The sequence below is a fragment of the Saimiri boliviensis genome, chromosome 2 (assembly GCF_048565385.1).
Source record: "Saimiri boliviensis isolate mSaiBol1 chromosome 2, mSaiBol1.pri, whole genome shotgun sequence".
In the NCBI taxonomy this organism is placed as follows: Eukaryota; Metazoa; Chordata; class Mammalia; order Primates; family Cebidae; genus Saimiri; species Saimiri boliviensis.
Window position 1 is genome coordinate 870,359 of NC_133450.1, and position 27,102 is coordinate 897,460.

The following is a 27,102-nucleotide window of genomic DNA, read 5'->3' on the forward strand; positions in this document are numbered from 1 at the left end:
GCTGTGGCCACCCCAGCCAGACCTCCGACGGGCGCCAGGACAGGGGCACCTGTGTGGTGGCAATGTAGGGCCTGCAGAGGGTCAGCAAGCTGGGTGAGGCCCCAGAGCCTGCCCTTCCTACCTGGGTGGCTCCAAACAGGCAGTCTTAATTTGTGTCCCTTTCTAGCTCAGAAAGGTCAGTTTTCCACCCGGTCTTTGTGTCTGTATAAAACATGCAAATCTATGAGGGTGAGATATTTGGTTTGGGCCCTCACAAATGTAGCTATACACTTCCTTTTTCCTTTGAATAAAGTGAGCTCTTGTACTCACTGGTCCCTCTGCCTGGAATGCTTCCTTCACATCTCTGGTCGATCCGGTCCCTCCCATCATCCAAGTCTGTGCTCCCTATCACAGGATCAGACCCGCCTCCTTGCCTGTCCTGGGGGAGCAGCCAGTTATCCGCCCCCCATCACCTCATCCTCTCACTTTGCTTTTCATTAATTCTATTTTTTATGTTTGTGGGAACATAGTAAGTATATATATTTATGGGTTACATGAGTTTTTTTTTTTTTTTTTTTTTTTGAGACGGAGTTTCGCTCTTGTTACCCAGGCTGGAGTGCAATGGCGCGATCTCGGCTCACCGCAACCTCCGCCTCCTGAGTTCAGGCAATTCTCCTGCCTCAGCCTCCTGAGTAGCTGGGATTACAGGCACGCGCCACCATGCCCAGCTAATTTTTTGTATTTTTAGTAGAGACGGGGTTTCACCATGTTGACCAGGATGGTCTCGATCTCTTGACCTCGTGATCCACCCGCCTCAGCCTCCCAAAGTGCTGGGATTACAGGCTTGAGCCACCGCGCCCGGCCAAGGGTTTCACCATGTTGACCAGGATGGTCTCGATCTCTTGACCTTGTGATCCACCCGCCTCGGCCTCCCAAAGTGCTGGGATTATAGGCTTGAGCCACCATGCCTGACTGGGTTACATGAGATTTTTTTTAATACAGGCATGCTATGTATAATAATCATATCAGGGTAAGTAGGGGTTCCATCATCTCAAGCATTTATCCTTTGTGCTACAATCCAATTACACTCCTGTGGTTATTTTTTAATGTGCAGTCAAATTATTTTTGACTCTAGTCACCCTGTTGTGCTGGCAAATACTTGGTCTTATTCATTCTCTTTGCTTTATTACAAAGCCATAGATTTGCCTTTTGAGGTTGTGAGAGTTCAAATAAGTTAATCTACGAGGCACTGATAAGTACTAGGTGCTATTTTAACTGGTAATCATTTACATGCCATCACGGCATTTATACAACATAGCACACGTTACACTTGCCTGCTTTCTTGTGTGTCACTTCTTTGCCTTAGAATATAATCTCCACGAGGGCAGAAGAATGACTGGTTTGTTCACTGCTGTATCCACCAGGGCCTGGCTTACAGAGCCATACCTGGCATTCAGAAGGCGCTCGATAAACATATGGTGAATTCAATGAATGAACTGAGGTCTGGACAGACAGGAAACGCGTTGGCTCCCGTGAATTCTGCAAATATTTACTCAGCACGAGGCAATAGGCTGTCTCATTTTTACAATATTAGCTGGAGACTCTGGCAGGAGGGAGACTTAAAAATCCAGTGTTTTAGAATAAGGTACACAGCGTGAAACGCGGTTTTAAGTCGACACTCCGTTGGGTTTTGAGAGATGCACACTCCCACGTACCTACACCGCCGTAAAGAAACAGACCATCGCTTCGCCCGGCGGGGCGGGGACTCGGAGCCCACGTAGCACTAAGGCCACCGACCCGCGGGGCTGCGGGGGCAGCGGCCAGTGGGCGGGCGGGGGCGAGACTACAAGTCCCAGGCTGCTTTGCGCGCCCGCGGGCCGTGCGCCGCGGCGGGGCGGCGCGGAGGGGCAGGGGCGCAGCGGCCGCGGGGCGGAGGCGCTGGGCGCGGGCGCGGGCGCGGGCGTGGGCGCCGACGGCCGGCTCGCGGTAGGGATGCCCGGGGCCGGAGCCCGGGCGGAAGAAGGCGAGGGCGGCGGCGGCGGCGAGGGCGCGGCCGCGGAGCCCGGGGCGGGTCCCGCGCGGGAGCCGGCGCGGCTGTGCGGCTACCTGCAGAAGCTGTCGGGCAAGGGCCCGCTGCGCGGCTACCGCAGCCGCTGGTTCGTGTTCGACGCGCGCCGCTGCTACCTCTACTACTTCAAGAGCCCGCAGGACGCGCTGCCCCTCGGCCACCTGGACATCGCCGACGCCTGCTTCAGCTACCAGGGCCCCGACGAGGCGGCGGAGCCGGGCGCCGAGCCGCCCGCGCACTTCCAGGTGCGCACCGCGGGGGCCGTCACGGTGCTCAAGGTGGGACCGCGCGCCGCCCCCCGCCGCCCGCCCCGGCCGCGCGCCGGCGCCGCCCGCCTCCTTCCTCCGCGGCCTCCTCGCCCCGGCGCGCGGCCGCCCGCGTGTTCCCGCCGCTGCCCATCCCGCCCCGCTCCCGTCCCCTCCACCTGGGCTGCGGCCGGCCTGGCGGGGGCCCCCGGGCCCTGCCTCCCGCCTCGGGCGCCGCGACCCGTCGTGGCCCTCCGCCTTCTCGCGGGCCGCTCTCCGCGGTCCCCCCGCCGCCCCGCGGGTGCCCTGTGCGGCCCCCCCGGGCACCCACGAGCGCGGCCTTCTGCCCCCGGGGCTCCTTTAGGGCTGCGGCCGTGACCTTGGCGCCTCGGTCTCTGGGACAAGGGAGAGCAGCAGTACCTGCCTCTGGGGTGTTGGGATTGAATGAATCGTACTCTAAACTGCTCAGTATTAGTGCATTTGTTTTATTTTTATTTACTTATTCTTTCAGAGACAGGATCTTGCTCTGTTGCCCAGGGTGGAGTGCAGGGGCGCGATCTTGGCTCACTGCAGCCTCCGTGCCTGGCCTCATGCGATCCTCCCCCCTCAGCCTCCCGAGTAGCTGCGACCGCAGGCTTGGGCCACCACGCCTGACTAATCAAAAAAATTTTTGATGTTTATTAATAAACGGGGGTCTCACTATGTTGCCCAGGCTAGTCTCGAACTCCTGGGCTCAAACCCTCCTCCCCAACCAGCTTCCCAAAGTGCTGGGAAGCCAGGGGTGAGCCACGGTGCCTTTAGCCCTATGGACAGAAAGAGTCAGAGATGACGGGCCCTTCGAGACAGGCCACTGCGTTTCTCTCCGGAGTGGGCAGGGATGCTTCCGCCAAGGGCGCACAGCCAGTAGGTGGCAGGCCTGTTTTCTTGCTCCTTGCTTTGTCTGGGAGAGTTGGGAGGGGGTCGCTTCAGCCAGTTGCGCCTTGCTCCTTTGAGGCTCCATTAATCCTCCAGCGAACAGACACAGTGGGAGATACAGTGTAGAAGTGGGAGAGTAGAGTCAGGAGTCTTGGTGCTGAGAGGCCTTCCCTGCCCTTGGGAGTCCCGGGGGACTAAACTGTCACCTCCTAGGGGCCCACCTGCGTTGAGCACTTGGAGGGATCTGGGGTGCAGGCCTGGAGCTGGGTGTCCTTTCTACAGGCTCTGCTCCCTGCCTGGTTCTTGTGAGTCTCCACCCTCACTGACTCTTCTTCCGTATCGCACGTTGGGCTTTCTCCAGGGCAGCAGGGTTGGTCTGGGGTGTATGAAAGCAGTGACGAAGCTGGCCACACATAGAGCAGAGCAGGCAAGCACCTGGCCTTGTGAGCTCAGGACAGCTCCTCAGATCCCCAGAGCTGCCAACAGCTGGAGCTGCTCCTGGGAGATGTTCTTAGAGCTTTGTCGACTCAGCTTTTGCCAATTCAAGAAGGATCTGATTCCCGTGTTCTCTCGGGCTCCCCTGTCCTGTCTGTAAGCGGGTGCAGACAGCCTGTTTCCCCAAAGGAAACCAACTCAGGTTGCAGTCCTACTCAGGGTTACTTAGAGAGCACCTGCGTAAACTTGGGAATGGGCCTGTGGTGGGGACCTTTGCCAAAGACAGGCTTTTCCTCAGTGTACATATGGGCTGTCCCTGTGTCGGATGAATTTCCTGTGGGGTGTTTGTTAAAGAAAATAGAGTGTTGTGTTTCAGACTTTTCCCAGATGACTGTAGATTCCTCTGTCAGTTTTTTTCATTTAAAAAAAAAAATCTGAATCTACATAAGCAGGGTTACAAGGCATATTGTCAGGAGTGTGGCTTTAAACTTGGATGGACTTGAACTTGAAGCAGGAGTCTGTTGCTCACGTGTTGGACAAGCTGCATCCCTTCCCTTCCTTAGTTTCCTCTTTGGTCTAGTGGGAATTGTACCTTCCTCATTAGGTGGTTGTGAGGATTCTAGAGAATATTATGGAAAACGGCTGGCACATTTTCCATAGTGGCATGGACACTAGTAGGCACTACATGGCATATGAAACATCAAGCAGCGTCTTTGGCCAAATATGTAGTGTATTCATATAATGGAATATTATGCAGTGGTAAACAAAAGAGCTAGAAATACAGGTGTCAATGTGGATTACTCTCACAAGCATAAAATTGAGCAAGAAATTAGTTACAGACTGATTGTGTTGAGAATACCACTTATGGAAAGGTTAGGAAGATCACGTGGAACAGTGCTGCAGGGCATAAGAATGTCTGTTGTGTGGGGGGAGGAGGAGCTGCCTGGAGCTAATGAGCCCTGGTTTCCAGGTGGCGGTTGCCTCTGATGGAAAGAGTGGGAATGTGATTGGGAATTCGTGCCTCAGGGCTTCCACTGTTGTTTTGCAGTATTTCTTTTTTTTTTTTTTGAGACTGAGTTTCGCTCTTGTTACCCAGGCTGGAGTGCAATGGCGCGATCTCGGCTCACCGCAACCTCCGCCTCCTGGGCTCAGGCAATTCTCCTGCCTCAGCCTCCTGAGGAGCTGGGATTACAGGCACGCGCCACCATGCCCAGCTAATTTTTTGTGTTTTTAGTAGAGACGGAGTTTCACCATGTTGACCAGGATGGTCTCGATCTCTTGACCTCGTGATCCACCCACCTCGGCCTCCCAAAGTGCTGGGATTACAGGCTTGAGCCACCGCGCCCGGCCTTGCAGTATTTCTTGAACTGGGTTATAGGTGTATCAGTGTTTGTTATATTATGCTATCCATCTTAAAAAAGAAATGTATTTCCCTTTGGGTTACTGACATTGGAGGAATATTTTGACATGTACAGTTAAATTGGTCACAGACTAAGATAATACCTGAGGCCGAGTGTTGGTTATATACAGCAGTGGGAATGGAAACACAGGCAAGGCGTTCTAGAAGAAGGGAACGGAAGGACTGGCATGGGGGCTCACACCTGTAATCCCAGCACTTTGGGAGGTGGATCACTTAAAGTAAGGAGTTCAAGACCAGCCTGACCAACATGGTGAAATTCTGTCTCTACTAAAAATACAGAAATTAGCTGGGTGTGGTGGCACATGCCTGTAGTCCCAGCTACTTAGGAGGCTGAGGCAGGAGAACCGCATACCAGGAGGCGGAGGTTGCAGTGAGCCGAGATGGTATCACTGTACTCCAGCCTGTGCGACAGAGTGAGACTTTGTCTCAAAAAAAAAAAAAAAAAGCGGGGGACGAGGGTAGCAGGGTTTTAGAGTATGGGTGTGTTTGAAGAAAGATAAATTTCATTGTACAGTTAACATCTTTTCAGCTGTGGGAGTAAAATCTTTATGGTGGTAAGTATGGAAATTATCAATTTATCTTCCTTTTCATCTTTCAAATGCAAGAACTGATGCCCATAAGGCTTAATGTTCACCTAATGTGTCGCTTTAGGGCTGCCCAGCCATAGAGGAGATCTTGATTTCTGAGGATTTTAAGTTAGGATTTAGCCCTGCTCAGACTTCAGCTAGTTGTGTATAATTTTACAAATACCACTTCTTTTCACAGAGGGTTAAAAAGTAAAGAAAAATCAGCAATTTTCTTATTCTATTATTGTATGCTTTTCTTACTTTGAAGCATCTTTCAGCTTTCTCTGGAGAAGCTGTGGTTTTGTTGGGCTTTTTCAAAATGTTTTACTGTGTGAGTCTTAGTGAAAGCTGATATAGGAATTTCATGGTAAACTCTTCTATTCCCAAACTTAGGGATTTGATCTGGTGGCTTATGAGGTAATAGAGGCTAGACAGGGGATGGGATTTTGCCAACATGATGAAGCTAGACTCAGTTCCTCTCCGAAAGATAGAGGTTCTGGGAACAGTGAGTGTCCAAAATGTGGAGTATCATTGTATATTGTCTGATCTGACAAGTCTACTTTTTTTTGACTTTGTTTTGGATCAGATAAGGTACAGTAGTAGTCTTTCCTTTTACTGCATTTGATATCTGTCCTTTTTGGATAGTGAGTATCACAAGGGAACATTTGACTGCCCAGTTCTTTACCAGAGTATGTCGTACCTTTTACTGGACATGTCTAGAAACTGCCGCAAGGGTCTGGCAGAGGCCGATGCCTCTTCTGTGCCTCTCTGTGTGCAGGGGTGCTGGAGGCTTCTCACGAGCTTTGCTGGAATCTGAGGCATTTAGGGGAAGGAGAGCATGTGACTGACCAAGGATGAAGCTGAAACAGCCTTGCTCTTCCAGATCTCTGTAGGCTTTGGAGCAAGAGAGCGTCCTCAGACAGTCAGCACATGAATTCCTCCCTCCTTAGGTGCTTGGTGCTAAATGGACACGTGTGTTGGCTTCCCAGCCACGTGTAACTGAATAGCTGTGTACCCCTATTCTTAACCCATTGTGGTGGGAATGCACATTCCCTGGTGTTGAAATTTCTCTTAATGACAAACATTTGTCGGCTTGGTAATCATAGTGTGCTCAGTACAAAATGGATGTGGTGAACCAGCCCTCTTTGCTGCAGGGTTCTCCTGAGCTGTTCTGCCCCAGGGCATCTGCTCGGTCTGGAAGCATGATTTAACTCTTTAAGGTATGGGGATTTAACTTTTCATGGCTTTCCAATTAGTAGGCTCCTTCCAGGCAAGTTGAGTATTATGCTTGTGACAGTGCACGGTGGCATTCCGTCTCCCACTGCCTCTCACACAGCCCTCACTGCAGGGGAGTCTCTGTCCAGGCTGTGTGGATCCTCAGCTCCTGCAACAGTATCTGGCACAAAGGAGACATACTATAGACTAGTGTTATGTTCCTGAAAAATTCCTATGTTGAAGCACCCACTCCCAATGAGATGATATTTAGAGGCAGGGCCTTTGGGAGGTAATTAGGTCATGAGGGTGGAGCCTCCATGAATGGAATTAGTGCCCTTATAAAGAGAGACCCTGGAGAGATGAGCTCCCTCTCCACCTATGAAGATACAGCAAAAAGGCATTCCTTTGCAAAGCAGGAAGCAAATTGACCAGCACCTTGATTTTGGACTTTGCAGCCTTCAGAACTGAGGAGTAAGTTTCTGTTGTTTAAGCCGCCCAGTCTGTGCCTTGTCTCTGTTAGAGCAGCCTGAACTGACTAAGGTACGGTTCATTCATTTGTTGAATGAATGAATAGAAAATGGTCACCCAGTAAGCACTGGTTTTAGTATGAGCCCTGACCCTTTAGAATTGATCGGCCAGAACTCCCAAATATACAGGCGTATTACATGCCATTCTTGCCTATGCCATGGAGGTGGCAACCATTCAGTGAATGCCCACTGAATGTAACGGACGTCAGGAATCCAACAGGGGTTATGACTCACCCTTTCCCAGAGGAGTGGGCTTACAGTCGGTTCCGTATTTTCAGGTCTCTGGTATTTCATGCCCATAGTCAGGACTCCAAGGACACTGTTAGATCAGGGGCAAACTTTTTATGTAAAGGGCCACATAGGATTTTAGGTTTTGCATATCCTGCTATCCATCACTATTCTGCTGTAGTAGTACAGAAACAACCATAGAATCAATATAGCTGTGTTTTAACTTTTAGTTACGGATGCTGAAATTTGGATTTCATATGATTTTCACATTTCATAAAATACTCTTTTGATTTTTTTCACCATTTGAAAACGTTAGCTGGGCACAATGGCTCACTCCTGTAATCCCAGCACTTTGGGAGGCATAGGTGGGAGGATTACTTGAGCCCAAGAGTTCAAGACCAGCCTGGGCAACAAAGAGAAACCCCATCTCTACAAAAATTTTAAAACTAGCCAGGTATGCCTGGGCACGGCGGCTCACGCCTGTAATCCCAGCACTTTGAGAGGCTGAGGTGGGTGGATCACTTGAGGTCAGGAGTTCAAGACCAACCTGACCAGCATGGTGAAACCCTGTCTCTACTAAAAATACAGAATTAGCTGGGTGTGGTGGCGCACGCCTGTAATCCCAGCTACTTGGGAGGCTGAGGCAGGAGAATCGCTTAAACCCAGGAGACTGAGGTTGCAGTGAGCTGAGGTGGCGCCATTGCACTCCAGCCTGGGCGACAAGAGTGAAAATCCTCAAACAAACAAAAAACAAAAAACAAACAAACAAAAAAGGAACAAAAAAAACTAAGCCAGGTGTGATGACGCCTGTCTTTAGTCCCAGCTACTTGGGAGGCTGAGGCAGAAGGACTGCTTGAGCCCAGGAGGTGGAGACTGCAGTGAGCTGTGTTCGCGCCACCGTACTCCAGCCTGGGTGACAGAGGGAGAACCTGTTTCAAAAAAACAAAATAGCAAAGTAAAAATGTAAAAACTGTCCAGATTGTGCAGAAATAGGCAGAGGCTGGAAATGACCCCAGGCTGTAGTTCACTGACTTGTGTTCTAGGGAGGCCTCAGGAGCTACTCACACACTCGCTCGCTCGCTCAGTGTGCTGAGACACTGGACATATGACTGGACAAGACAAACAGTTCCTGTCCTCACGGGGCTTTGGGTAGGCGGGGACAGATGTTAATACAATATAACAAGCACCAGCCAGTGCTGGGAGGTTTGGAAGGAAAGCGGTGCGGTGCGTGTATGGTTCAGGATCTGGATCTGGTTTAGGGATGGGGGAGGGCTAGGACTTTCCTGAAGAAGCGACATTTGAGCTGGGACACAAAGGCTGAGTCGGTGTTGACTAGGGGGTGGGGAGGCGGAAATCAAGTGTTGTGGGGAGAGGAAATGGCATAAGCAGAGGACCGTAGGTGGGGGTGCTGCTTGCGTGAGGGACTGGAGTGTCTGGTGGCAGCTAGGGGTGAAGGGGACTTAGGTTTTGGAAGAGAAAGCAGGCCTGGGGCCAGGGCAGGACTTAGAGCTAGAGTCAGTAAAGAGTTTTAAGCAGGATTTGACAAATAGATTTGTTCTCCTTTCTTCTGTTCCCAAATAGGTCGTTTCAGTCCATTCGGGCTGCTGTGATAAAATGCCATAGACAGGGTAGCTTATACACAACAGACATTTTTCATAGTTCTGGAGTCTGGGAAGTCCAAGATGAAGGCATCAGCAGATTTGGTGTCTGGTGAGGGCTCACTCTGCGTTAGAGTAGTGCCTTCCAGTGGTGTCCTTACAGCAGAAGGGGACGGGCAAGCTCCCTCCGGGGTCTCTATGTATGTATGTATGTATGTACGTTAGTACATATGTATATATGCATCTGTCTACACGTATTTTTCTCCTCAAATTCCTTTTACCACTCTGGCCTTTTTTATGAGGACCCTGATCTCATTCCAGAGGGCTCTGCCCTCATGACGGAATCACTTCCCGCAAGGCTTCACTCTTAAATACTATCATCTTGGGGACTGGGTCTCAACACATGAATTTTGTGGGGACACAGATGTTCAGACTGTGGCTGGTGGTTTGGTCATGCCTACTATTTTTATTTAACTAGGTTGGAGGATTATCTTGTTTGGGTATGAAAGGCTGAAGTATTCATGTGTTATATACTGGCAAACAGACTTAAAAGTAGATCATTGCAAGCTGAAGCTGTTGCTTCTTGATTGTTTCTGAGTAGGGGCTGCTGTGATGGGTGAAGCTTGCTTTGGCAAGCGTGTGCGGCTGGGGCAGCCCCGCCCTCGTGGACTTCCCTTCCTGAATCATTCCTAGTGTTCCCTGGCCTCGACTTCTCTCCTGCTGCACTAGCTTTGCTCATATGCACGTTACCAGTTTCCTTCCCCCGCGGAGATAACGATTTCTTAAGAAATGGAAGGAGGCATCAGATGCATTCGGGGTGGCGGTGTACCAGCCCCCACCCCACTGAGGCATCTGAGCAGGGTGCACAGGTCTCCTTGGTCAGACGCTTCTACCTTCGAGCCACTGGCGTGCAGACTTCCCACCTCCAGTCAGAACAAAGTATAAATAGTAACACCCCCTTCCTCTAAAGAAAGAAAAAGACCCCACCATTGTAGAAGTGACTCTCAGATTGGGAGAGGGAAAGGCATTTTCATTAGCGATTTCCGGTTCTGGTGTTTAATGACATTTGATGGAGTGTTTACCTATATCCTGTCAGGCCAGCCCTCACCCGGGCTTTGTTTGCTTTCACAGAGTGAATGCAACGTGGAAATGGTAAACTGGGTAGTGGTGACTAGTTAGTGACTTCTGACTAGTGTTCTGTGAAATATTCTGCCTGGAGTGCTCAGTTCAGTAAACGTCCTGAGCACCCGGATGTGTGAGGCCATGTGAGGGGCAAGAAGCTGAGAGGATCCCTGGGGAGACCGCGGCTTTCCTGATTATCCAGCAGGCAGGAGCTCACCAGCCCGCACAGGAGGCCCCCAGTCGGCTGGAGATGCAGGATGGTTTTGCTCCGTGATCTAGTCTTTGAGCGTCTGTTGTTGTGTCCTGCTGTGCGTCACCTCTTATGAGGAGATTGTGGGTGTAGTTCACTGCTGTGCCTTTTGTGCTTAGAGGATGCCAGCACCTGTTAGATGCTTGTTGGCTAAATGCATGCTTTAAACTCTCGTATCCTCTCTGTGTGCACGTGTGTGTCTGTGTGTGTGCGTGGTGTGCTCTCATTTCATGGTCACATGGACATTTCCAGTGTCCATTCACTCAGGAAGTATTTTGGAGCAGCTATCATACTCTAAGCAGTATGCTTCTTACTGCAAATAGTGAAAATTTTCCATTGATTGAAGAAACCGTAATGTTAACTTTAAAAATAGCTTGGCATCTGATATAACCAAAGAATTGTAAGAAGTTTGAAAAAAACACTGAAGAGGACCGTATTTGTCTGTCGTATTCAGCATTGTCTGCGAGTTTTTTGATTCTGAGAGACTCTGGCACTTCATAGTAAATGAAGGGGAGGGGATATCCCTATGTAAAATGCTAATCTGGATATGACCCGGAGCCAGAAATCTGTGGTTTGTGTAATAATTTCGGTGCACGTTGCAGAACTGGAGAGTTCTGTATGACTGATTATCAAGAAAAACTCCCTGAAGAAGGTGGGAAAAGGGAGTTGGTAAATTTTGGTGGAATTGTGTAGCTGCTCGAAGACCCAGTTCGTCTTGGATCAGCAACATGTGTTCCCAGTAAGCTGGGAATCACCATCTTCTAATGAGTTTGCATGCTTGGCCATTTTCTTCGCCTTTGCAGAGATTGATTGCCTGGGAAAACTGGAATCCAGGAGGAGAAGGGGGGATTTGGGAGCTGAGATCCTGTGGGTTTCTTCTTTCTGCCCCTTTCCTAGGCCGGTGCGGCTAAACCAGCAGACCTTCCTTGAGCAGACTGGCCCCCGGGCTGGGACTTGAGTGGCTGAGTGTCAGATGGCAGGCCTGGCTGTGGCCTGGAGGTGGACAGGCCAGTTGTTATCAGAGATGTTGATCTTGGATTATAGGAATTATTTCTAGGCAGCAAGCCCAGTATTCATTTTCCTCTCCAGCTCTCTGGTGTCCAGGAGAGGCTGTGCTCGCAGAGAAGGTAGCCAGCTTTATAAATGGATGCAGCCAGCTGGCCATTCACCAAACACTTTGTTGAGCAAGAGTCAAGCACTGTCTCTGGCCTCAGGGATCTTCTGTGTCTGTTCTGGGTGTGATTAGGGCATTGTCATTAGGTGGCTTTGTGAGCTGGAGAAAGGCAGTCATTGTTTTTGCTCAAGGGTCATTGCCCCAAAGTTAGAACTGGAGAGGCCTTCAGAGATCAGACCCTTCCCATGCATGATACAGAGAGGAAACTGAGTCCCACAGCTAGCTAGTGGCTACCCTGCCACTGAAACCTCCAAACGCACGAGCAGCACCTTACCATTTTAAGCCCACCAGTTGGATGATACTCGCTTCATGTATGTATCTTAATCCATTAGTAGAAAATTGGGCATATTCTTTTTTTTAGTAGTTGTATAGAGAGACTCAAATTGTACTTTTAAACATTTGCTGTTGGGGCACAGATTTAAGAAGTGTAATCACATGGGAGTTAACAGCACAGCTTGTCCACTTCCAGTGCGGGCTGACTTGATAGGAGGCATCAGTGATGTTTCCCTGGCAGAGACTGAGGCCTGGTGCGTCCCTTTTCAGAGGGCTTCTCTTTGGAGGTGGCTTGGTTTTCTCTTTGTTTCGTCAAAGGAAAACGGGCCCGTGGCAGATGGCTGTGTCTTCTCTTTCTGCTCTGTAAGGCATGCCCTCTGGCCTCAGAAGTGAACCACTTTTTAAACCGTACTGTTTACACAGCTCTTTCGTGTATACTGTGCTAGAGGTAATGTGCTGGTAAGGCTTCTTTCATGTCTGTCTTTGAAAGGAAAACATCTCCCTCAGAACTGCCGTTCTCAGGTTTTGTGTGGGAAAGAAACCTTCCAGCCTCTGTTAATGCAGATTGTGGGGTTCCTCTCCTAGAGATTCTGCTTTGGTAGGCAGGCCAGAGTGGGCCTCAGGAATCTGCATGTCTCTCCAGCATCCCAGCCGTTCTGCTGCAGGCCTCTGTGGCTCCCCTGTGAAACATGATCAACGTTCTCTTTGGCTGTGAAGGAAAGACTGACTTTGTACGATGGTGGTTTTCTAAGTGGACTAGAAATAACGAAACTGCGTGGGTAGAGACCAGTGAAGTGTGAACCCTCCATCCTCAGGTTGACACTCTGTGGTTTATAACGGCATATCTTGTTTGCATTCTGAGTTTCGATGCTCCAGGGGAATGGCTTTTGGCCCAATTCTCCATTGGCCCCAAGGTTTCTGACTCTTGTGCCGATCATAGTGGCTGCAGACCCCATGTTCTCGGGTTCCTCTCTGAGCATTCAGAGAGAGGCTCGTGGAGTGAACAGTGTTCACTTGGCATCTTTGGGTGTTTCTGGGAGGGTGAATGCAGTGATTGCCACCACCAAAGAGCTGGTAAGTACTTTCAGATCCTCCAGCTACTCCTGAGGCGTCAACTCCACCTGAAAACAGTGTTAGAAATCACTGTGGTTCCCAAACATGCCTGTCAATTCACTGAAAGACTAGGTGAGCTCTTGGTACTGGACCCCCACTGCCTCCCACATCTCTGATGGGTAGAGCCTGGGAACCTGTCCCAACTCCCATTTCTTAAAATTTCATGTTAAGTCAGTCATTCGTGTGCCCTAGTTTTAGTTGAAAAACATCAAGCAGAATAATGTGGTGTTGCATAGTGTGTGGAAGCCATTGTGGACAGGGGTGGAGCAAGACTGTCCAGGAGGCCACAGGCCGTGGCTACAGTTGTTATTTTTCCTGAGCTCATCCTGGACTCTCTCACATTGTGCAATGGCAGAGCCGAGAGGGAACCATCGGAATGTAGCCCCGTGGTCACTCGGAGACCTCGTGCTCCCTTTCTCTGGGAAACAGAAAGCATTTTGACAGGCTCCTACGTTTCCTGCAGGGACGCGCACGCCTGCAGAGTGGCCTTGCCCCTGCCCTTGTCTTGATGAAGTGTGTGGCTCGTCCCAGCCGGGTGGCCTGGGCAGTGAGCGGCTTCGACGTGACCAGGTCCCTCACAAGCCCAGTTGTTTCCATCGCCCGCTTTCCCGGGAACTCACATCTGCTCTTCCTTGTGCTGGTTGCAGGCCCTCTTCCTCTGGTCCGTCACCCTTAGCCGCTAATCTCTGTTAAATGGTTAACAGCTTAAAAAGGTAGATACTGAATAGGGGTTTAAGAAATGGCTTTTCTCCCAAGGTGTTTGCTTTTTTTAAAGGGGTACTTGAGTATTAGAGATGGTGGAATTCCTCAGGCCACCGCCTGCCAGAATGGATGAGGAATTTGTGACATCTTCCCAGGGAGCGGCCGCCCACCTCGAAGCAGACTATTCAGGGAAATTGATTATGGGTTCTAGCTGTGCGCGCGGCCTTTGAAAGGAGTTCCATTAGAACTATTTTAATAAGATATGATTATTTGATAAGATGTATGAATGCTGATTTTAAGATAGCAGTTTTAAAAGATACAAAAGGAGAATTTATGATGTTCACTAGAGGAATGGACCTTGCATTCTGCTTTCCAAGGAGCCAGGAGATCTAGGATTTGCCTTCTCGGTCTCTGTTGCTGGGCCGAAACAGAAGATTTCAAAACCTTCCCAGGAAAAAAATACATTTTTTTCCCCACTGGTGCTGGGCCAGATCCCTTGAAATTGTTTCCAGGCTCATGATTTTGAAACACTCAGAAAATTTGGAACGTAAAGTTATTTATCAGATTTGGGGTCACAGTCTGTTTTCCATTTCAGTTTTGTTTTGTGTTATCAGGCTGCATACAATATTCTTGTGCTTTTTATTGCTTATGGAAGAAATTATTTTATACATTTCTTAGAGATCCAGATATCCTTCCTTAAGTTTAAGAAACAAAAGTTCCTTTATTATGAGCAGCCGTTGCATTCTTTTAAAGAAATGGATACCCAGAACTATTCATGTAATTTAAATTGCTTTCTATAAGGTTTGCAGACTTGACCCATTCTGTATATATATTTTCCTTCCTGTGGCTCATTTGTGATGGTTTGTTATGTTGTTCTTTTGGCTTATAAACATGGTAGGATCTGACCCTTTGGGAAGGAAGCCAGAGTTCATAACCCTAAGTGGTGTGCAGCCGGCTAGCATCCTTCTGGTTGTAAAGGGATGCTGAGATGTTTGTATGGGTCTTGAGCAAGTAGGACTTCGTTAGGGAGGTGTTAGTGCATTAGGAGCCGAGATTGTGGAGGCTTTTGTGGGCCTTTTGTGTGGGAGAAAGGGTATAGTTCTGTGGAGTGTGGGGCGGTGTGGGCCAGATTTCTTGACACTTGGAAGCCGTGAGAGAATTTTCAGCCTGGGATGTTATCTGAGTTCATTGGTGAGGTGTCAGAAGAGGGTTTGGAGCGGGGAGACTGAGACAGCAAGTCCAGTTAGGAAGCTGTTGCAGAGGCCCAGGGGTAGGTGAATCTGGGGACCCAGAGGCCCAGGGGTGAATCTGAGATCGTCAGGACGCATGAATCTGGGAGACCGACAGGGGAGTTTTTAGGACTAGGAGACCAGGCGATTCTATTCTATTAGGCTGGAGAACTGTTTCTCTCCTCTCCGTATTTGCTTATGTGTGGTCTTGTTATTGCTCATAGCAGTCTGTTTTTGAGAAATGCCCTTAGAGCAGAATTGTGGTTAAGAATGGAAGCACCTTGTAGACTGATGGTCATGCCCTCTCCCAGTGACACTGTGCGGACCCCTCTAGATTTGATGTGCATAGGACCTTCCCCACTGATTTGGAGACCAGCATCTAATATAGTTTTATTTGTCCCTGAAGCCAACCCAGAGGTTTTTATTTGAACTTTGCTATTGATTGAAGTCATCAGCATTTCAATATTTAAGAAAAAAACATAGAGGAACTTGTGATTCCTGCTGAAATGCTGAGAGGATTGATTTTGTCTTGGGCAGGCTCGCTCATCCTTCCCCTTGATAGCAAGTAGTGCAGACTCAGGTTTGAATTTTTTAAAATTTCTTTTATTTTTGAGACAAAGTCTCACTCTGTCACCAGGCTGGAGTGCAGTGGTGTGATCTCGGCTCACTGCAACCTCCACCTTCCAGGTTCAAGCGATTCTCCTGCCTCAGCCTCTTGAGTAGCTGGGACTACAGGCACACCCCACCACGCCTGGCTCATTTTTTGTATTTTAGTAGACACGGAGTTTCAGCATGTTGGCCAGGATGGTCTTGATCTCTTGACCTCGTGATCCTCCTGCCTCGACCTCCGGAAGTGCTGGGATTACAGGCGTGAGCCACTGCACCCAGCCTAATTTTTGTATTTTTAGTAGAGACAGGGTTTCACCATGTTGGCCAGGATGGTCTTGATCTCTTGACCTTGTGATCCACCTGCCTTGGCCTCCCAAAGTGCTGGGATTGCAGGTGTGATCCACCGCGCCTGGCCTGGTTTGAATTTTGACTGTGCCAAGTGGCTATGAGATCTTGGGCAAACATGATAATACAGATGGTTGATACCTAATGAGTACTTTGTGCCAAACACCCCTCTGAGCTTAACACATGTTAACCCATTAATCTTCGTAACAATACCATGAAGTAGGTTCCTACTATACCAGCAAGGAATCTGAGGCCTAGACAACTTACGTAACTTGCCTCACATAGCTAGCCCGTAGCAGAGCTCGGATTTGAACCTCGGCAGTTAGGCTTCAGGGTCCATGGGCCAGCGGATGATACTGTTTGGGGAGAGATTGTTAGGAAGGTTAAAGGACAGCATGTATAAAGTGAAAGCATAGTGTCTGGCACACAGTAATACAGTTTTATAAAGAAAATTAGTTTTCTACCAGCTAGCTAGAAAATTGGTAGAAAATATATAGGTCGAAAATTTTCTATACATTTATGGGTAGAAGAATGTTTGGAAATACCAAAGCATTGATGGGGGTTATTTCTGGTGATGCAGCTATGTTCATTTTATTTTCTTCTTTGTTTTTCTGTGTTTTCCAAATTCTCCACAGCAGATGTAGGTTGTTATTATTTAAAATAGAAATCTAAAATATGTGTGTCTTCTTAACTGAAGATTATTAATAGGATCTCACCAGACAAACAGGACTTCCTGCAGTCCAGGAAGAGTGAAGAGCCCCTGCGAAGCTCTGGTGGCGTGAAACGCTACGCCATGCTTAGTGACTTGGAAGTTGTCGGTCTTTCTTCAGTTTGTCACTGTCTATTTATTTATTTGTAGTGTCTTAGACACACATCTTCTTTGCTTTGCTTTTTTTGTGGGTTTAGAAACCCTTTACCTTCCAAGAGAATAGAAGTGTTAGGACAGCAGTGTCTTGCGCTGCTGGGGAGGATAATCAGCCCTCCCATAATCAGCGACCCTCTGCTGCCTGGAGCCGGCTCCCTGGGTTGCTCATGGGAGAAGCAGCCCCGGGCTTACAGCTGGAAGTTTCCGTCCCCCTAGCTTTCAGTTTGGGGCTTGGTCTTGAAGGCGTGTTTTGTTTTCCTTGTCTACAGCATCACGGTGCACGTGGCATTCGTTTTCTGCGTAGAGTCCTGTGGCTGCTGTCGTACCTGAGTTTTAGCCAGACCTTCCCTTGTGAATTTCTGCCACATTGCCTGATTTAAGTCCTGCCATCCCTTCCATACCTTTATAATTTTGTGGAAATCTGTAACAACGTTGTTGTAAGAGGCAGAAAGACACAGAAACTTAATTTTAATTATACAGGCTTTTTCTTCTACTAATTTAATGGTTTTTATTAAATTTATTTATTAAATTCATTCATTTAGTGGTTTTTATTAAATTCATTAGTTTATTAAATCTGGACTTAAATTGGAATTTATTTTCTCTGATGATAGGTTTCTCACCCCAGGTATCGCTTATCATTTTTTTCCAGATATTTGATCAGTTGTCCTAATGCCATCATATATATAAAATTATATATATAAAATATAAAATTGTATTTTTGGAGACGGGGGTCTTACTCTGTTACCCAGCCTGGAGTACAGTGGTATAATCATGGCTCATTGCACCCTCAACCTCCTGGACTCAAGAGATTCTCCCACCTCAACCTTCTGAGTAGCTGGGACTACAGGCATCCACCACCACACCTGGCTAATTTTTGTATTTGTTGTAGAGATGGGATTTCATTGTGTTGCCCAGGTTGGTCTCTAACTCCTGGGTTCAATCAATCTGCCTGCCTCTGCCTCCCAAAGTGCTGGGATCACAGGCATGAGCCACTGTGCCTGGCCCATTATTATTATATTTTTAAGAGGCAGGGTCTTTTGTTTCTGTTTTTGTTTTTGAGACAGTTTCACTCTTGTTGCCTAGGCTGGAGTGCAGTGGTGGATCTCGGCTCACTGCAACCTCCGCCTCCTGGGTTTAAATGATTCTCCTGCCTCAGCCTCCCAATTAGCTGGGCTTGTAGGAATGCACCCCACACCTGGCTAATTTTGGCATTTTTAGTAGAGATGAGGTTTCACCATGTTACCTGGGCTGGTCTCGAACTCCTGACCTCAGGTGATCTGCCCACCTAGGCCTCCCACAGTGCTGAGATGACAGGAGTGAGCCATGATGCCCAGCCAAGAAACAGAGTCTTGCTCTCACCCAGGCTGGGTACAGATCTTGGCTCACTGCAGACTCCACCCCTTGGGCTCAAGGGATCCTCTCACCTCAGCCTCCTGAGTCGCTGGGTCTAAAGTACACACCAACCGTGCCTGGCTCATTTTTTTGTATTTTTGTTGTTGAGATGGAGTTTTACCATGTTGCTCAGGCTAGTCTCAAACTCCTGAGCTCAAGTGATCCACCCGCCTGGGCCTCCCAAAGGGCTGGGATTACTAGCATGAGCCACTGTGCCTGGTCTCTGGATTTCTTGGTTGTATACATGCTAGGCATTTTGTATTGATTATAATTATGAACTTGTTTCCCACTGCTTGTTCTTGGCATAAAGGAAAACGTTTGCTTGCTGTGAGTATCTCAGAGGCAGGAATTCACCAGATCTCCTCCAGTTCTGTATTCTTAGTGCTAACTACTGGACTTGGCCCAAGTGGGCCTCTTAATAATCATTTGTCAAGCAAATGAACACTTTATGTACATGGTGCTGTCCCTTTTTCTTTTGGATTACTTTAGCTGCATTCCCAGGAATGGAACTGTGGATCAAAGAACGTGAACAGTATCATAGCTTCTCAAATGTGGTAAATTTTGATAGGTGGACATTGTTTACCAAAGGGTCAGAGACTCAGGGAATAAAAGCTTAGACAACCTTGTTGTTTAGTAGTGATAAAGAGGCCCGACTCACTGTCGATGCTGCTGGGTTGCTACTCCAGCCCCTCTCCTCACAATCAAGCACTTCCTGCTGAGAGGGGGCCCTTCCTATATGTGTACTGAAATCAAACAGCTTTATTGTGGGACTTGCCTAAGCATCAAGTTGAGAGCTTGTAGGAGGCTGAGGGGAGTCTCCGGGGCCCAAGAGAAGGAACAGGTGGCCAAGGCCTGTCTCACGCAAGAGCGGGCTTCTGGGTTTTGGGCTCCTGGAGACCTGGGGACAACAGCTTGTGGGAGCAGCTGGGGCATCACATGGTACTTCTCAGCCAGCTGTGAAGGACAGCATTCCCACCTCATGCAGAATGTGGGTGGCCGGCTTTTCTTTTCTGAACTGGTGCCCGTATGTCTTGGCACCCAAAGGCAGCAGATGGCTGCCATGTAGAATTGTGCCCACCCAATCCTTGTTTGCCCCTCTCCCTCCCTCAGGACGTTCATGTAGCCATGTAGGAGACAACTACAATGGCTTTCCAAGTTGTGTGGCTTGGTCTCTTAACGTTGGGATCGGTGCCATATTTGACCTGGGATTTTAGCAGTGTTGAGGAAGTAGCAACAATTGAACGTGAGAGGAGGAGTCAGATATTTGAGCGTTGAGCTATGTTCAAGGCGCTGTGCAAGGCATCTTGGGTCATGTTGAGACCAGCAGGTCTCTGGAACTTAGGTTAGTGGGGAACGCGCAGGGAGTGTTCTCATCCCCATGGGAAGGCTACCTGGGCGCAAGGTTCTCTGAACTCCGCATTCAGAGAGTGAAGAGAAAATGCACACCCAGGTCAGGGAAACCTGCTCTGGAGAGGTGGCCTTTGCATTGGACCTCGAAGGGTGAGTAGGAAGGAGCTGGAGAGATTGGTGTTAGGGGAGACTCAGATGGCCTGGGTGAGCCGTCAGACAGCACACGCTGACACCTGGCTCCTTGTCGAGTGCTTGCCTGGCGTCGGCTCCCAGTCCTCCGCTGATCTGTGGAGCTCTGCCTGGTCACTCTTTCTTTTAGCATGAGTGGAATGCCTGTCTGGTTCTCTAGAACTTGGGACCACAGCATTTTAAATGGTTATTCTGAGGGGCAGGCGGGCAGATGGTGATCCTTTCCCAGCCCTCACCCCTCTGGCGGGTGTGTCTTTGGTGAGTGCTGTGTGATCCCGGCGGTAAGCTTCTGCACGGACTGGCTCATTGTCACAGTTGAGCTGAGGCTCAGCAGAGGGAACTCCTGGTGATAGACCCAGCAAGGTACAGCCAGAGCACTCAGAGGTCCTACTTAGCCCACTTTGGGAGCGCTGAATAAAGGCACTAAAGCTGTGTCCTTTATTCTTGGCACAAAGGAAAATGTTTGCTTGTTGTGAGTATCTCAGAAGTAGGAATTAGGCAGATCTCCTCCAGTTCTCAATCAGATCTCATGCCAGGAGTCAACCAGGCATCTTGCCCAGATGCCTGGGTTCCTCAAGAATATTGGCCTCTCTTTGGACTTTAATGGACCATGGGGTGGTTGGAGCTATGGAGGCACCTGTTTAAAGAGAGAAGTTATCTTGATAACTCAAGATAAGGTGCTGTGGAAGGGCAGTGCTGTTGGCTGCCCCACACACCTGTGGGCCCCCTGCTCTTGGCCTACATTATAATTCCGAAGTGCCGTTTCCTGCCAAGCCAAATCTCCCACCAACCCTGGCTCTCAAAATGGAATATATTTGCCATTGTGGTATAGACTAGCACTGTTCAGTAGAGATATATGTGAACCACATATGTACTTTAAAAGTTTTAAGTAGCCACACTAAACTGGTGAAATTAATTTTAATACTATTTTATTTAATTCAGTGGATCCAAAAGATTTTATCATGTGGCACTGGCCACCTTTCACGTGCTCAGTGGTCACTAATGGCTAGTGGCTACTGTGCTGGACAAGGCACATCTGGACTAACTTACTGGCACTGGGATGATGAGGAGGCTGGTTTGGGATTATACATTTAATTAGGCCTGAGTGAGTAGCTGGGATTACAGGCACTCGGCTAATGTAAAAAATATTCTTAGTAGAGACGGGGTTTCACCACGTTGGGCAGGCTGGTCTCGAACTCCTGACCTCAGGTGATTCACCTGCCTTGGCCTCCCAAAGTGCTGAGATTACAGGGAAGAGCCACCATGCCCGGCCGTCTAGATTTTTTTGGAAGGAAGTGAACCCAGTTAATCAGTGTCTTGATTAACTGCCTTATTGACCAGATTTCTGCAGTATGATATAATGTCAGTCATTGGAAGCATGTGATCTAAAAGTTTTGCCTGGGGATTTTAGTGAGAGATGACTCAGAGGTCACTAATTGTTAGATTTAATACTCGGAGATTTAAAGGGAAAGGATTTCTTGTAAAAAGCAGATGTTTCGGGGTGCCTGCATTGTCAGAGGCAGCTGGAGAGGTTGCTTCAGATCTGCCCTGGTGAGTGTGTGCCAGCTTCTCCGAGCAGCCTGTGGCTCCCGAGCATAAATAGAAACACAGCCGCGTGTGCAGGCTGAATGACAGGAAGTAGAGCAAGTGTCTGGGCACCTCCTTGGCTGGAGCAGAAGGCTCCCAGGGTGCTCAGCTCACCCTGGCATGGGGGTGGAGGTGCCAGCTAGTCAGGGAGCTGGTAGGAGGACCAGACATGCACACTCCCCAGCAAAAACACACACTTGCCTCTAAGGGGCGGTGGGAGGGTTGGCAGACTAGGCTCACAGTATTGACTCCCTGTATGACCTAGGCAAGTCACTTTCCTTTCTGGGCCTCTGTCCCCTCATCTGCAAAAAACGGGGAGGCCTGGGTGGGCTTTGGGCTCTGAATCTGGCTGTGGTTGTGTCTCTCAGTTCCTAACTTGCCTGGTGACTCTCCTCTCCCCTCCCGTGGGAATGCTTGTGTGCTCTTTGTCCTGCCCCAGGGCCAGGCTAAGCTCCTGTGTCTACCCTGCAACCAGCCTGCTGCCCAAACTCCAGGCTGCAGTTCGTGGATCTCTCAAGCGGGCTCACGGCCTCTGGCCTGAGCTAGTCTCCTTCTGTGCAGACTGCGCACCTGTCTTCTCCTCACCAGCATCTTCCCCAGCGGTGCCCTTGTCTGATGATGTCAGTGTCCTGCCAAGTTCCCCATTCTGCCTCTTTAGGAGGGCACCCAAGTCCCTTCAGGGCCAGGTCCTTGCCACCCACCAGCCTCGCGTCGTTCCTGCTCTCTGGCTTTTGCACTTTTGCAGACACTCTTCTCTTTCTCTGGCACCTCTTTTCCCCTGGCCACCGCCTGCTTCCCCTTTAAGACCAAGCTCCTGTATCATTTTCTGATTATTCATTCATTCACTTATTCCTTCATGTATGTATTCAGTAAATACTGCCCTACTGTGCGCCTGACACAGAGCTAGATGCTAGAGAAATGGAACATCTTGGAGTTTGTTTCTTGGAGAAGACAGACAGCAAGCGAATGCGTTGACGCTTTTGACCCTGTCTGTGGCAGGTGTCCTGAACTTCGAGCGCCTCGTCCTTTGCTGCACCTCCCCGCCTTGGCCCCGTGCCCTTCCCCAGTGCTCTCCTGGCATGCCAGCCCCGCCTCACGGGCTCTGCTTTCTGTCCTAATGCAGCATGGAAACGACGGGTTGGTTTTCCCGGCTTTCCCCCTAGGCCAGCCCCAGGTCCGGGTACCTCACACGTGCTCGGCAAATGTTGGCTGAAGGAATAGGTGAAATGGCAGCTTGACTGACAGTGGGAAGAACTTTCTGTAAAATACCCAAAGATCCTGTAATGAAGGCTTTTCTTTATCTGAGGCCAGGTGTTCAAGTGTCACTAAAAAGACCCAGGTTGTGGCCACGGCGCCCAGAGGCTTGCCTGTAGGTAGTGCTGGTTTGGTCTAGGCCTGTCTCTTGCTGTCAGGCCTGCAGAGCCATTTTCTTCACTGCCTCTGAGCTCGGGAACCAGTGTGTCTGATGTCTGCACGTGTCGCTGGATGCCGGTGTGGATGAGATTCCCATAATCGTGCCATGGCGGCCTTCCTTCATGGGACTCCTTTGTAGGGGCAGCTTAGAGACCGTGACCCAGACCTGCAGTCCAGTTTGTTTATAGTTAGGTTCATTGTTTTCGGTCCCTTCCCCGATTTTGGTTGATTTTTTTTTTTTTTTAAATGAGATTCACTGTTTATGTATATCATTCTATGATTTTGGACAAATGCATAGAATCATGACTTTACTCCCAGAGCCGTGATGCAGAACAGTTCTGTTACCCACAAATTCTCGGGCTGCGCCTTTGCAGTCAGCGGCTCCCCTCCCCGACAAGCCCTGGCAAGCACAGATTCGTTTTTTGTCCTTACAAATTTTGCCTTTTCAGGCTGTTACGTAAATGGCAGCATACAGTATATAGCCTTTGGGGTCTGGGTTCTTTCACTTAGCAATATGCATTTAATGTTTATCCATGTGTTAGAATTGATTTGCCCTTTTTTATTGCTGATAGTATTTTATTGTATGGACGGACGACAGGTTTTTTTTTAAGCTTTTCACCAGATGAAGTTCTCATTTTTTGGCAATTATGAATAAAACCTCTGTAAACATTCACATACAGGTCTTTGTGCAAATATGTTTTCATTCCTCTCGGGTGGCTCTATGTAGGGGTGGCTTGCCAGGTCAGTGGGTAAATGTATGTTTAACTTTATAAGGAACTGCTAAGCTGTCGTCTAAAGTAGCCACAGCGTGTTGCATTCACCAGCAGCTTATGCAATTCTAGCTGCCGTGCACCCTTGGCATGGTCAACTTTTTGAAATATTAGCCATTCTGATAGGAGTGCCAGCTAGTTTTGATCTGCGGGTTTTCTTTGTATATCCTCAGATGCTGACAGAGCTTAAATACCATTATTTCATGTGATTTGGCAAGGCTGTCGTTTAGACCTATGTAAGATTTTATTTCCGAAGATGGGATTTACAGGTGGTCATAGCGAAGGAGCAGTAGTGTTTTCACACCCTCCTAAACTGTTTTGAAGAAAATGTTATACTGCATTATTCTTTAATTTCAGAACTTAAAAAGACTTCTTATTAATTGGGTTCAGTTCTTTATGTTACAATTGCTATTTGCTTGACCAACTTATCAGGAGCAAAAGCTACTAATCTTGTGAGATTTCCTTGATCTGTTCATCTGAACTCTCACGTGGCAGGGTGAGCAGTCTGTATCCATGAGACAGACATTTTTTAAGCTCTTCGTCTTCCTGGTGCCCGTAACATGTTTTCTCTCCTTTCTCTTTCCAGGCTCCCAATCGCCAGCTCATGACTTACTGGTTGCAGGAGCTTCAGCAGAAGAGATGGGAATATTGTAACAGCCTTGACGTGGCCAAGTGGGGCAGCGGGACCGCTCCAGCTCCTGGGGCTTTTCCCAAGGGTCTTGTAGCCAGAGACACCACCACCGGTAAGGCAAAAATAACGGGGAGCTGTGTCAGCTCTTGGTGTAAGCCATTCGATACCGCACGTTAACGTAGCAGTGAGTGAAAACGCATTCAGAAGGAAAGTGATAACGATGGGCAGCATTCCACAGTCACCCAAAGCCTCCATGGACAAAGCTGACGTAAGCCCAGTGACGGCCTTGGAATCAGGCAAGGCCCCGTGCCAAGCGTTTGGAAGAGATGACATGACTAAGGTCGGCATGTAGCAAGTGCTGGTGCTGTAAGCCTGGTTCTGACTGTGGGACCAGCCTTTCTCCCACTCCTCAGGCCTAAATAGTCGTGCCTGCGTGGACTTGCCAGGGCTGACAGGTGTTTGTATACACTAGGAAGGTGTCCTCAGAACATTCCACTTGTAATTCTCTAGTGTTTCCTAGGAAGACTTTAACCTTCAGACACTGATTTCGTTCTATTCTGGATTCATGGCATTTCTATTACCCATGGAATTCCCTGGCCATTTGCAGTGTAGAGATAACCTCTAGTAAGAACAGGACAACAATTATTTGCTGCTCGTCCCACCCCCCTGCAAAGACTGAAGATGGTGTAACCGGGGACAGGAGCAGGGCTGCAGGGGCGTTCCATGACGCTCACTGTTTTCCCATCGAATGTGCTTTTCCCAGGTCCCTGGTCTCTCACTCACCCAAGAATGGGGAGGAGACCCAGGCAGCGCAGTGATATTGTTCAAGTAAATATCAGATTCAAAGAGCTTTGCAGAAAAGTGATTTATTAGGTAGAGAGAGAGAGAGCGTGTGCGAGAGAGCGAGCGAGCGAGCTCCCATGCTGTTGTGGGAGGGCATCCAGAGATGGAGTCTGCACTGGTAAGGAGCAGGGGGACTTTTAATCTGGGACTTCCTCCCTCCCCATTCAAGTTTTTGTCCCGTGAGAGGAGTTCCTTCAAACTTCCACTGGAGTGATTGATCTTTGACTTTGATATCAGATTGGCCGCCAGGCCCACAGTCCTCCCAGAGCTTTTCACGGGCTTTCTAAACAAAGGAAGCTCACCTGGGCAATCTACCTAGCCTCAGCGCTTGCAAGTTAGACAACTCTGGTTCCTGGATGGGGATGTGAATGGGGACGGGTCGGGCATGTCGCTGGGAAATTTCTGCCTTTGAAACCACGCCCCTTGTGGACTTGGGAAGAGAAATGAACAGTCCCTCAATGGGACTCTTTTTTGACCCCCCTCTCCATACAGAGAAAACAACACATCCAGGAAAAAAAACAGCCTCCTGAGTTCCGAGGTAAGGTCTAAAAGGCCAGGCCATTGTACTAGTATTTTTGAAAGACCCATGGAGTGTGCATTAAAAGGAATAGACACAGTAAGGACTAGTTCTAACGCTTTCATAAAGCGATGTTGTCTGCACTTTGTAAAACCCATGGCACCCTCTGCTCAGCAGAACACGGGGCTGTATCCGAGTTTCCTGTCCCACCAAGGATGGTGTTGGCACACGTGGGGCTGATTTCTCTAGAAACAAATGCCTTCTTAGGCAACGTTTTCATCTCCAAATTTGCCAATCTTTTATTTACTTGTCCTGGTATCTTTCAGCAGGTTAACCCTCTTATCAGTGAGAAATTGCTATGTATACTTGGTGCCTGTTGATATATTTTCTGTGAGAGTTCTCAAGTCACTTTCATGACTGTCTTAGCCCTCAGACTGTCCCATGTTCTGAGATTATGCCTTTATTTTCAACTTGGTGGCCCCTTATGTCTAGTTCAGGGTTGAGTCATAGGTAACGGAGTCGTTTTGAAAGCCGCTATTACAGTGCTTTTCATCAGAAGGCGCTCCTAACTGAGTGTCGGAGTCGCTTGGAACGTTTGGAAACCCTGTGGGAACAGGCAGTGTTCATGAGCATAGCCAGTGCCTTTGGCACAGGAGGGGCTCGCCTTGCCTCAGTTCCTGTGTTCTGAGGACACAGAGTGCTGCTTTCTAGCGAAGATTCAGGGATGTTGAACCGAAAGGGGGACAAAGAAGGGGTGCCTAGCCCTGTAGTCTCTCTGTCACACCTGTCCTTCCTGCTTCTAAGCCAAAATGCCATGGTTGGCGAGGCAGAGAAAACATCTGAAGCCCGTGTTTGTTTCTCCTCCTTTGGTTTGGGGACTCCAGGCGTGGAGTTGAGCGTTTGAGTAAATGCCATGTGACATTCACTCTTTCATTCAGCCGGGTAGACACTCAAGATGAGCTTGGTCTCTCTCCTCACAGAATTTCTAGTCAAGCAAGGTGGTTTTGCAGAGAAAAAACTGAGAGAAATGTGAGGGAAGGGTGCATGCTGGGACCATGGGCTGTGAGTGGACTGTGCATAGCTTCTGGCAGTCCGGGCCTCGCTGAGGAAGCGCATCGAAGCCGAGGCCTGGAGGATGGTCAGAGATGAGGTGGAGAGGAGTCAGATGAGAGGGCTGGACTGCGTGCCTTCCCGGCGCTGCCGCCAGCATGGCTGCCGGCTGGAAGCAGTTGTGGGGAGCCAGCTGAACCTGGGGGCACACCTGGGGCCCAGAGCTAGACCCGGGAGAGCCTTGACAGCTGGCCTTGGGATTTTGGACTTTATCCTAAGAGCAGTGGAGTGCCTCTGAAGATTTTGTAGGTAGAAGTGACTGCAACTTTAGTCTTCTATTAATTTTTAGATAGCTTCTAAGATCAAATAATGAAACTTTGGGCCCCTGAGCAATATGTGAGAGTATAATAGTTAGGAAGTCAAAAAATCTAAGTCAGGAAGTCAGAAGAAAAGACTGTATTTTAGCCCCTTTTGTTTTATCA

The 27,102-nt window shown here is 48.9% G+C and overlaps 1 protein-coding gene across 3 annotated transcripts in view; it reads left to right on the top strand.

The window, feature by feature from the left end:
- The first annotated feature begins 1,889 nt into the window (after window positions 1-1,889).
- Window positions 1,890-27,102, top strand: part of TBC1D2B (TBC1 domain family member 2B) — a 79,819-nt gene continuing 54,606 nt past the window's right edge. For 2 of the 3 annotated variants that reach the window (XM_074392594.1, XM_039469260.2), the window contains exons 1-2: window positions 1,890-2,325; window positions 24,166-24,322. In XM_074392594.1, the coding sequence (XP_074248695.1) occupies window positions 1,972-2,325; window positions 24,166-24,322 (511 nt within the window). In that variant the 5' untranslated portion in view covers window positions 1,890-1,971. The remainder of the gene's footprint in view (window positions 2,326-24,165; window positions 24,323-27,102) is intronic. The other variant, XM_074392593.1, reaches the window with a different exon arrangement.